Source organism: Pogoniulus pusillus, chromosome 12 (genome assembly GCF_015220805.1).
Source record: "Pogoniulus pusillus isolate bPogPus1 chromosome 12, bPogPus1.pri, whole genome shotgun sequence".
Lineage (NCBI taxonomy): Eukaryota > Metazoa > Chordata > Aves > Piciformes > Lybiidae > Pogoniulus > Pogoniulus pusillus.
Window position 1 is genome coordinate 10,395,605 of NC_087275.1, and position 12,269 is coordinate 10,407,873.

The 12,269-nt window shown below is 38.9% G+C and overlaps 1 protein-coding gene across 3 annotated transcripts in view; it reads left to right on the forward strand.

Moving 5' to 3' along the window:
- The window catches only part of USP25 (ubiquitin specific peptidase 25), an 82,959-nt gene that overhangs the window by 36,700 nt on the left and 33,990 nt on the right, over window positions 1-12,269 (forward strand). For all 3 annotated transcript variants that reach the window (XM_064152327.1, XM_064152328.1, XM_064152326.1), the window contains exons 5-8: window positions 475-637; window positions 5,483-5,569; window positions 10,941-11,078; window positions 12,069-12,145. In XM_064152327.1, the coding sequence (XP_064008397.1) occupies window positions 475-637; window positions 5,483-5,569; window positions 10,941-11,078; window positions 12,069-12,145 (465 nt within the window). The remainder of the gene's footprint in view (window positions 1-474; window positions 638-5,482; window positions 5,570-10,940; window positions 11,079-12,068; window positions 12,146-12,269) is intronic.

A 12,269-nucleotide genomic window follows, 5' to 3' on the forward strand; every position in this document is an offset into this window, starting at 1 on the left:
GCAAAAATGGAACCTAAAAACAGTCTTCCATTTTTGAAGGTTGCCTAGCTAGCCTTGTTTTCCTGTCAGTAAAATAAATACTTATGACTTTGTGCCAATAAAAGCATTTTTAGATGAAAGCGTTATGCTAGTAGTGTACCCTAAATTTGTTGTTGTCCATCCTGTGTGAATCTGATTCGTAAGTAATTGATGGCTTTACAGACATGGCTCTTTTATCTACCTGTCTGTATCTCTCACAGATTAACTCACTCCCTGATACTCCAAAACTTAATGGAATTACTGTAGCAGCTAAAAAGTAAAGTAGCATCTTACTTTTCAAGACATATTATTGCATATAAATTTAGAGCCAAGCTCAGCAACAGTAAGTTAGTGAATGAATGCCCTAATTAAAAATTATTATTTGTTTTATTGTTTGTTTTTTGTCATTTTGTTTTTTTTTCCCCTCATGGTTTTCCTTTTCTTCTGTCCCTGAAGAGTTCTAGAAGCCAGTATTGCAGAAAATAAAGCAAGTTTAAAAAGAGCACATCCAGAGATATGGAGTGACTCCCCAAATCCTTATGATCGAAAGCGGCAAGACAACTGTCCAGTAGGATTAAAGAATGTTGGCAACACGTGCTGGTTTAGTGCTGTCATTCAGGTAAGCACTCTCTTCAATTAGCTGTGTACACCATTAATTGTATTTATTGTCTGATGAGTTATTTTAAGTGGATAACTTTAAGGTATTTGTTTTCTTGGAAAGGTTAGGCCTCTCCATGAGATGGTTTTGAGCATTGCTCATTTTTTACATCTCTTAATATGTTCATTCATACGTCAGATGCGTAACTTAAGTTGAGCTTCAAAGTGTTGCTCATTGAAAAGTTGTTAAAGAGCTGAATCACTGAGGATCTTGGATGTCTGCACCTCATGCTGACATCAGTGACAATAGTGAATGCCTAGAAATATATGAAAATTGGATTACAGATGAGGAAAAGACTTTTTATATTAAAAGGAACACGTGAAAATAACTGGAGTGGGATAACTAACAATGAAGGTAGGTAGAGGAAATGTGACACTGCAATCATAGTGTGCTTGCTAGATTAGCTGCAAGGAAATAGATAGCTGAGTAGGGTAAAATACTGTAGCTAATAGGAGGCAAGTGAAGGTCTGATATGAATACAGTTGTCTGTTTTGGGTTGCCCTACTACAGCTGATATGTGTGCTTTTAGTCTGTTTTTGTGTATCTGTAGCTTAATTATAAGAAGCTCCCTTTTCACAACTTGTTTGTCCAAAAATAGGGTGAAGAGAGAAATGGGTACCACCAGTACAGCAAGTTGTCTTGTGAAATCTAGTGCTCTAATATTGATAATTCATTGTACATAAACTTTATGGATTTATCTTTTAAGATTTGTTTTTTTTAGAGATGATTGCTAAGTCTGTGTATGTTTCTGTAAATAATCCAAAGATATAGAATCACAGAATCAACCAGGTTGGAAGAGACCTCCAACCTCATCCAGTCCAACCTAGCACCCAGCCCTATCCAGTCAACTAGACTATGGCATTAAGTGCCTCATCCAGTCTTTTCTTGAGACCTCCAGGGACAGTGCTTCCACCACCTCCCTGGGCAGTCCATTCCAATGCCAATCACTCTCTCTGGGAAGAACTTCCTCCTAACATCCAGCCTATACTTACCCCGGCACAACCTGAGACTCTGTCCCCTTGTTCTGTTGCTGGTTGCCTAAGAGACCAGCCCCCACCTGGCTACAATGTCCCTTCAGGTAGTTGTAGTCAGCAATGAGGTCACCCCTGAGCCTCCTCTTCTCCAGGCTAAACAACCACAGCTCCCTCAGCCTCTCCTCATGGGGTTTGTGTTCCAGGCCTTTCACCAGCTTTGTCGCCCTTCTCTGGACACGTTCCAGTATCTCAACATCTCTCCTGAATTGAGGGGCCCAGAACTGGACACAGTACTCAAGGTGTGGCCTGACCAGTGCTGAGTACAGGGGAAGAATAATCTCCCTTGTCCTACTGGCCACACTGTTTCTGATGCAGGCCAGGATGCTGTTGGCTCTCTTGGCCACCTGGGCACACTGCTGGCTCATCTTCAGCCTACTATCTATCACAGTATCAACAAGGTTGGAAGAGACCTTACAGATCATCAAGTCCAACCCAGGTCCCTTTCCTCCTGGCTGCTTTCCAGCCACTCAGTCCCCAGCCTGTTGTCGTGCAGCATATTTAGTTTCAACTTCCCAAATTGACACAGGATTTTTGTCATTCTTTGTTCACATATTCTTTTGCCATTTTGTTCAGCCCCCAGACTGACATATTATGAGGCAGCTATTCTAAAAATATGTTGTTTTTCATGATAAATTGAGTTGATGTAACTTGGCTTGACTTGGTCAGGTGTCACCTGTGCTGCACATAGGGAGCCTGGTCAACAGATAGCTCAGCAAATTAGAACTTGTTTTGTATAGCCCCTTCCTGAAGCACTGTGTGTGGTTGGCCATGGGAGATCTCTGCTGCTGTGAGTGCTTATGTGAGCTTGTTTCAAGGAACTGTGGAATGGTAGATGTTGGAATGGACATCTGTGGATTGTGTTGTCCAGCCCCACCCCTCCCCAGCCAATGCAAGTTCGCCTGATTCAAGCTGCACAGGAATGCATGCAGGCAGAGTTGGAAAATCTCTGGCAAGGAGACTCCACAGTCCCTCTGGATGGCCTGTTCCACTGCCCCACCAACCTCAAAGAAGTTTTTTTCTGTTCAGGTGGATCCTATGATCCTAAGATGGTTTACAGGTGGAACTTGTTGTGTTGTAGTTTGTGCCCATTACCACTTGTCCTGTCACTGGGCACCACTGAAACAGACTAGTCCCATCCTCTGATACCCACCCTTTAGATATTTGTTTACAAGCGCTGATAAGATCTCCTCTCAGTCTTCTACTGGCTAAAGAGCCTCAGGTCTCTCACAGGTGTCTCATTTTTCCCTTGTAAGAGAAGTACTCTAGTACCCTGGTCATCTTTGTAACCCTCCTTTGGAGTCTTTCTGGTAGTTCCCTGTCTCTATATCTCTTTACCTTTGAACACAAAAGTTAGTCTCAGGTACAGTTACTTGTTTACACTTACAATGGGAAATTTTCTTCCTTTTTTAAATGAAGACAGAAGTTTCCTGAAATTGTTTTAGTACAATATAGAAAATCTGAGCTACAACATGACAGTGTCCTGTTGCTGGCAGTAGATTAACTGTGCATATTTTGCTGCATCTCAGTACAACCATGGGCAGTATAAATTGGTTTGAAGAAAAGATTGATATCTAAATATCTTGCATTAGTAATTTTGAGTAGATCAGTGGCAAAGAATAAAAAAGCATCTCAGACAGTCCTCTTGATTGTTTTCAGTAGTTCGGAGAAGTAGATTCACTTAGTTTAGTAAGGCATGGAGCTGCATGTTCACATTTTAGAGTTCTAGATGAAAGAAATAGAATTCTTGTGAAAAACTTGGGGGTTGAATGCCAGGCAAAAATTCTGAACTTTAGTACAGTCTTCTGTACTCAATTCATGTAGATCTGTTATGAAATTGGCCTGCTCAGCTGCTTGGCACTTCAACAGGACCTAAATTAGTTATGGAGAGGAGTAAGTCTTTGGACATTGTTTCAGCAGCTGGCTTATTTTGTACATAAGACATTGCTATGTTTTGCTTGATGAAGAGCCCACCAGTGGAATGCTATTACATCATGAGACATAATTTCCATTAGCATCAAATTCTAGAATGACACTTGATTTAAATATTAACATTTCCTATGCTTTGAGTAAGTAAACAAAGCACTCTCTTTTAATCTCCATTTTTCTCAAAGGATGGATGAAAGGGGAACCTGTATTTTGAACAGCATAACAAACAATGTCAGGGAGTGGTGTGCAAAAAAAAGATTACTCAATCGTCTGTATTCATTTAGAAAGGCCAGAAAAGTTCTGGTTTGTGGCTCTTGGTTTTTTTGTTGCTGTTTGGACTTTTGTTGTTAGTGTGCTGGTTTGAGGTTATTTGGAATATTATGAGAGAAATTAGATCATTGGTTGTAAAAAAAATAATTACAAAGTCTATATCATTCATTGGTTTGCCAAAAGGGATAAAAAGCCAAAATGTAAACAGTTTGTCCCTCTTTTGCCTCCTTTGCTCCTAAGCATTGGACCTATTTGCTTCCCTTTCACTCCGCTCTAATCTCTTCCACTAACAGATAACTCCTTCTGGGCAACTTTTTTGTCTGGGAGGGAGTTTGGATTTCTGTATTATTTCTAAATTGTATATAATTATAGGTGTTTGTAAATATGTTGTCTATATATATGCTTGTAAATGTAGCTTTGCTGTAAATACAGCTTTATCTTACTTCCAAGCTGTCTGAGCTGGTCTGGTAAATTTCAGTAGTTGGGGGGAGGAAGTACCTAACCCACCATAGTTAGAAGAAATGCAATCTGAGTTTTGCTTTCTTAGCATTGTGGGCTTGAAATCCTATTAAGCCTGCTATGATCTGTGACTTAAGTCTTTACCTGTGTAGGACAGCTTGCTGGGTTGGAGGCAGTTGCTGCAGTAGGCAAACTACTTTTCCAAAATAAATAGCTAATATGTGATCGACAGGGAAAAACAAAAGTTAATTGTGGATTATGAAACCAAAGGGCATGAATAGAAGGGCAGATCTTTCCTGTGTTTCTCTGAGGAGCATGCTTAAAATACTTTAGCCCTATTCTGCTACTCTTTCTTTGTCAGAATGCTAGTCTGTGGTAATGAAGTGAACTTTAGTTTAAGTGCTTTCTGCCTGTACAGAAAAGCAGTAATGCAGTTACACAAGTGCTGAGGACTTCAGTTTGGACTTTTATTTTTGCAACAGAGAGTCATCTTGTTCATGTACTCTCTTGACGCCAAGGTCCCTATAACCTGTTGAAGCTCTTTTTGACTGTGTCTCTAGATACCTATTTTCATGTCTTTTTTTCCATAAAATGAGAATATTATCAGCAAAGATGGGTTATAACCAAATTTTCTTACTTGAACTCACACCATTCAGATCCTATAATAATGGAGTGAGTAATATGGATGATTGCAAGTGTATTTAAGTTTCATGTACAAAGATGTACTCTCTTAAGGAGGTGTAGGATAGGCTACAAGATGAACTTTATATGGCTAAACAGGCTTGAATTTCAGTTTGAAAACTGACATTTATACAAGTAATAGAATTCTTGTAATAAGTAATTTCCCTATTGTTGAAAATCGTCCCATTTATGTAATGAAGTGTAAAGAAGTGGGGGTTTGATTCAGCTACTTTCTTGGAAAAAAATTATTGTCTTCTAGTGAAAAATTTCAGTGGAGTTAAGTGAAATAATCTTTCTTCTGAAATGAAGTGTTAGCATTGCATATGTTTGGTATTTATTTCACTAAGGCACAGTTGGAATAATTTTGCATTGTTTGTGAAAATGCTTAAACTTTAAACATATGTATTTAGGTTGGTTTTACTTTTTTTCTTTTCAGTCATTATTTAATCTGCTGGAGTTTCGAAGACTAGTTTTGAATTTCAATCCTCCTGCAAATGCTCAAGACTTGCCCCGAAATCAAAAGGTAAAATTAGAAGCTAACATTCCCTGCTTGTTAAATGATTATGTATGGAGGGACGAAACAGCCCCATTTTTTGTTCCTCATGGATCTCTCTTGGGGAGACATACATGAAGAAAACTTGATTTCTGTGTTACATACCAGAAAGTTAAAAATGGGAAGAGGAAGTGGTTGTATGAAGTGGGAAGGCACTTGATGTCCTGATTCTTAGCAAGGGCTTACAGAGCAGTGAACTTTTGTCTGTCCAAAATTCACAGTATTTCTTTTTGCCCCTTTCTTGAGATTTTAAAGAGGGAATGTGATGTTGACCTATTCTTAGTTGTTTGGCACTTCAGACTTGACTGGAATGCTCAGTAAGAGCTGAAATTAAAAAAAGGAAAGTAAAACAGATGTGAAGAGAAGGCAGTGTTCTGAACTGCTATGGACCATAAAAAGGAAAGTCAGAGCTGTATAATTTCTTCCCTACCTTCCCTCTCCCCCATCTATTGAAGAAGCAAGTTTGCTGGATTTTTTTTTAGGGTTTTTTGCCTGTTTGGTTTCCTTGGCTTGAGGGATTTTTTTTTTTTTTGAGTTTTTGGTAGGAAAAAAAGTTTGCATTAGGTCATGGGAAGGTGTGCAGGTGCAGCATGGGCAGTATTTGGAATATGACACAAGAGAGTGACAGGCAAGTGCATTTCAGTAAGAAAGAGAGAATAATGTTATACTTTGCCCAAGAGTTGTATTTAAATACCAAATAGAAAGTTAATCTAAAAATAAAAGATGTTACATGATTAGTCACAGAATTTGTTTTGGTAGTATCTTCAGAAATTCTCCACACCTTCATTTTTCAGGGTACAAAAAGTTGGCATTTGAGAGGCAGTGTGTAATCTGTTGTCTTTGAAAAATGTCTTGCTTGAGCATTGTCAGTAACAGCCAAATGCCTTTAGCAGTTCCAAAGTGCTGTTTTGAAATTCTGACCGTGACAAAGCTGTATGAAGCAGTGTGACCCTAGGCAAGTAACCTTGTGCAGAGACCTTGCTTTCTGCAAGCCTGCTAGTAGGAATCTCTGACATGAGTCAAAGAATCATTAATGTAAAAAAGACCTTCAAGATCATTAAGGCTGATAGTCAACCCAGCACCGCTGCGCCCAGTCAACCATGTCCCAGAGTGCCATGTTTACATGTTTATCAAACCATCTCCAGGGATGATGACTCCAGCCTGTTCCAGTGCCTGACTGCCCTTTCAGTAAAGAATTTTTCCCCTAATATCCAATCTAAACCTCCCCTGACACTGCCTGAAGACATCTCCTCTTGTTCTATCACTACTTACCTGATAGAAGAGGCTGACCTCCAACTCACTACAACCTCCTTTCAGGTAGTCTCAGAGAGCAATAAGGTCTCCCTACAGCCTCCTCCAGACTATAAACAGCTTCATTTCCCTCAGCTGCCCCTCATCAGACTTGTTCTTCAGAGCTATGATGAGATTCATCACCCTTGTCTTACTAACTTAAATTTTGGATTTGAGCAACGCTATTAAGATCGATGAGAACATCAGTTATCTACAGCTGAAAAAGGGTTGTCTTAGAGCTGGAACGTATTTTGGGTACAGTTTAAGAAAAGGCAAGGCTTCACTGGTTAGGACATAGACAAATAGGAGAAATAAGCATTTGTGCCCCCAGAAGTACTTTATAAGGTGAAATCAAGTAGAGATAAATTGAATTAAAGTTGTAGTGTAAGATACCAGCTGACAAAAAAACCCCATGCCCTGGAACTGACTTTGTCTGCTTACAGGATCACAGGATATCAGGGATTGGAAGGGACCCAAAGACATCACTGAGACCAACCCCCTTGCAAGAGCAGGACCATACAGTCTAGCTCAGGTCACAGAGGAACGCATCCAGATGGGCCCTGAAAGTCACCAGAGAGAGAGACTCCACAGCCTCTCTGAGGGGAGCCTGTTGCCAGTTAGAGCTGTGACCCTTACAGGAAAGGAGTTCCCCCTCGTGTGAGGAACCTCTTGTACTGCAACTTACATCCATTGCTCCTTGTCCTGAGCAAGGAATCAAGTGAAACCCAGCCCTCAGATATTTACATTTATTAAATCCCATTAAATCCCCTCTCAGTCTTTTCTCCAGACTAAAGAGCCACAGGTCCCTCAGCCTCTCCTCATAAGGTGTGCCTGCCAGTCCCCTAATCATCCTTGTGGCTATCTGCTGGACCTTCTCCAGCTTGCTTGTTTTCAAATCTGTCTCAGTTTACTTTTGTTTTGATTTTTACTTTTAACCAGGTATTAAGCATTGTATGTGACTTAACACTACATTGGATCATTTTTTTTTGTAATAAAGACAATTTTTCGTTTCAGATTTTTAGACTTAGGTTTATATCCTGTTTTCTTCCAATTGATGGAAAGTAGAATTTAATGCCAGGGTTATGACAGTCTCTTGATTTAACAGTGGACATGTGGTTGTACTTCAGGGAAAATTGATGGCATAGCAGGATATTTGTTTTTCTTTCCAATCATATATTGAGTCCCAATGCTACCAATAATTTCAGATGTAGCATTTTTTATCCAGTAGTCATTGGTATAAATTCTGACTTCAGAAAACCCAAACAACTCCACCCTGTTTGCCTCAGCTAAATGGACTTTGTTTTTCTGCATTTTGAACTTGACCATGCGCTTAAAATACCCAATCTGGTTTTGTTCTTTTTTATTTGAAATTGATTTTGGTCCCTTGGTTCCTCACTTTCCTTCTGGAGAACAAATATGGTTCTCTATAGTTTTTGCAGCTTCTTTACTCCCCCAGTCCTCATACCTTGTGCTGTCACATGAAAAGATCTTTTTTGCTGTATGCAATGAGGCCAGCCAAATATTTGGCCTCTGTATCTTCAGGAAATGTCTTCATTGTAAGAGGAAGTGGCTTGCTGTGCTGCAGGCTAGCACATCCTCCCGTTTCAGCATTATGATTATGCTGATGTCTTAGCATACTGATTGACAATAATGAATGTTTGCTATGTATTAAACAAGTAGGTTGCTTCAGAAACATTTCTTAATCATAATCATACATCACTCCAACATCAGTGTATTTAGAAATTTATTTATATGTGCAGAATAGGTAATAAGCCAGAGAATGTTTTAGGTTATAGACTTTCCATACAGTTCTTATTAAAAATTGATTTTTTTTTTTCTTTTCTGGTCTGTTTTGTATGCATTCAAACTGAGAGCCACATGCTGTGCTGTGATCACTTGTTTTAATGGGAAAGTTCTTTGTGAAACTGTATACCTTGTCTTGGGGACTGGCTCACGTCCATTTGAAGACTTTAACCAGTGTTCAGTCAGATCACTCTTGTGGTAATACCCACATTGTCTGGTCAGGGATGATACTTAGTGCATTACATTGAGCCTTCTCAAAACCAAGGATTTTTTTCCAGCTTTAGAGAACTTTTATAGATTTTACAGACATCTTTGCTCTGCTGACAACAGTAGCCAGTCATTCAACCTAAAGCTACAAATATGCTTATAACTCAACCAAATTGGTGTCAATTTTTCATAAATTTAACAACAGAAAGGTGAATTCTGGAGTACTCTGTAGTCAGTCCTCTATATCATGTGTTTAAGTTATTGCTGCTATTGTAGCAATCTGATAAAATGTGAAATTCTAAACAATTCTAATAGGTTACTTAATGAAAATAGTAAGAAAAAAATAACTTTCACAATTTTACTTTTTGTTGTTACAAACTGCTTTAAATATGTAAGTGTGAGACTGATTTTATTCTTAAATTACAGTTATTTAATGCCTAATTAAGGTAGCATTTGATTAAGTCTTCAGCCTTTTCTGTGAACATTGTTTATAATTGGTAGATGTTTTGCAAGGTGGACTAGGAGAGCAAATGGAACTCAGCACGTTACATGACTGAAAGTATTTTTTAAGCTATTAATGTTGAACATATTCCAGTTCTCTACACAGTTTTTAAAGCTGAAATAGAGCAGATTTTATATACAAAAAAGCTTAGTACATATTGGATTGCATAGGAGTAACTAAACAAGTCTGCTATTTGAGGATGTGAAATAATTTGTCATCAGGTAATTCCAGTTTGACCAGCATCTGACATCTGTGCTGCCTTTGAATGATACTTTGTTCTAAATACAAAGGGATATTAATGTGGGTTTTAATTTCACAAGTATTTGTCATCTGCTCAGGGCATGAGTGATATGCAGGCTCCACAGCATTTGTAACCTGTGGTTTAATCAATGGTATGACAGATTTGTGTTTCAGTTTACTTTTCTTTATGCAGGCAGGTAGTATTTTCTTCTGCTTCTCTGCTAGAAGCCAGAAAAAAGAGCTCCATATTCCACAGGAACTATACTTAAAAAATTACAGAGAAAGGAAAGCAGACTGTTTCTGACTTACGTCAAGAGAAATAACAATGATTTGTGTATACCTTGTGAATTTAGTTTGCTGTTAAAAATAAACTTTAAAAGGTGCTTGTCACTGCGTAGGCTCACAAGAAATTCTGCCAGAAGGATAGGGCATAATAACGTCAATGAAATCAGTGCATATTATTGCAGTGTATTACTTAAGGCTTCTTAATCCTCGGAAGAATTCTCTCTTAAATGCTACTCAGCTTGTCCACTTGTCCATACAGCCCCATTTCAGGTCATAGAATCAACCAGTTTGGAAGAGACCTCCAAGATAATCCAGTCCAACCTGTCACCCAGCTCTGTCCAATCAACTAGGTCAAACCACTATATCTACATGTGGCTTCAGGGAGCTTTCAGTTTCAGAAGTACAGTTTTCTTCCTAGAGAACTACATTAGTTTGTGAAACTGACAAGTGAAAGGCATGCAGGTAATACAAGTAAGCTTATCCAGGCTGCCATAGAATTGTAGAATCAACCAGGTTGGAAGAGACCTCCAAGCTCATCCAGTCCAACCTATCCCCCAGCCCTATCCAGTCAACTAAACCATGGCACTAAGTGCCTCATCCAGTCTTTTCTTCAATACCTCCAGGGACGGTGCCTCAACCACCTCTCTGGGCAGCCCATTCCAATGGGAAATCACTCTCTCTGTGAAGAACTTCTTCCTAACATCCAGCCTATACTTTCCCCAGCACAACTTGAGCCTGTGTCCCCTTGTTCTATTGGTGGTTGCCTGGGAGAAGAGGCCAACCCCCACCTGGCTACAATGTCCCTTCAGGCAGTTGTAGACAGCAGTGAGGTCACCCCTGAGCCTCCTCTTCTCCATGCTGAACATCCCCAGCTCCCTCAGCCTCTCCTCATAGGGTTTGTGTTCCAGGCCCCTCACTATCTTTGTCACCCTTAGTTCACAGGCTGATAATGCATCTGTAAATTAGACTTTGTTACCATTTTGTTAAGTATTTTTAATTCTTCTTCACAAACAGGAACATAGGAACCTGCCATTCATGCGTGAATTGAGGTACTTGTTTGCCCTTCTAGTTGGTTCGAAGAGGAAATATGTTGACCCATCAAGAGCAGTTGAAATCCTTAAAGATGCTTTTAAATCAAATGATTCACAACAGGTAATTTCTACATATCTTCATTCAAGCTTGTGTATGTTTTGATAGAATCAGCTGGCAACAGACAACAAAAATTCAAAATGTCCACAGAAAGAGACTTTTAATTATGACATTCTTTGAAGCTTTTCTCTAGTATTGTGTGCTTTGTAGTTACTTTTAGAAAATATTTACAACAAAGATAATAGAATAATTCCGGAGAACTGTGGCTTTTATTCACTACACTTTGTTCCTATTATTTTAGGAATTAACTAACAGTTTCACATTCTTGCTTTTTAGGGTTTAGACTAACTTCTAAGGCTGTGGTTTTTCAAAGAGTTTTAATCTTCTGATGTAACAGTACATACAGGACTGGTACAGTCTTAGTATACTGTTTGTGTAGACACCACTTTAGAGGATCTTGATACTCATATTTGGGATTCTTACCTAGGTAATAGTGGGTAGATTTTGCTTTTCTGAGAAATGGTTTTGTTTTTTTTCCTCAGATACTAAGGTGTTTAATTACAACTGCATGCTGAATTTAGTGCTTGATAAAAGTAATGGTAGTCACCACTTGTTAGATACCAAAGCATTTGAACAATGGGATTCGTAAGATACCTTTGGACTAACATGGTTTGAAAGATGAGCACAAGTAAACAAGGATTACAGGACAGTGTAATGGCTGAAGAACAACAGAGCCTTAGTGTGCTCTAAGAGCCACCCATAAAGGGTTGGACTTGATGATCTGTGAGGTCTCTTCCAACCTTGTTGATACTGTGATTAAAAAAAAAAAAAAAAACCCCAAATATGGCATAGTCTTAGACATGTTTTAGTAGTGGACTTGACAGTGCTAGGTTAATGGTTGGACTTGGTGACCTTGAAGGTCTTCTACAGCCTACTGTGATAGTGTGCTTTTGGAGCTCTTGAGGAGAAAAATACTGCTACACTGGCTTTGTAGGATGATGTTTCATTGTGTTACACGTATGAAGAAATGCTGATGATTTTGTTTCTCAACAGCAAGATGTTAGTGAATTTACACACAAATTATTAGACTGGCTAGAGGATGCTTTCCAAATAAAAGCTGAAGAAGAGAGGTAAGATCTTTTTCTAGCTCTTTGTGTTGAACATTTTGATGAGAAAAAGCAAAGCAAACCAAACCACCAAAACTCCAGTTCTTATTATATGGCCAGAACAAATCCAACTTTAAAAATTATTTAA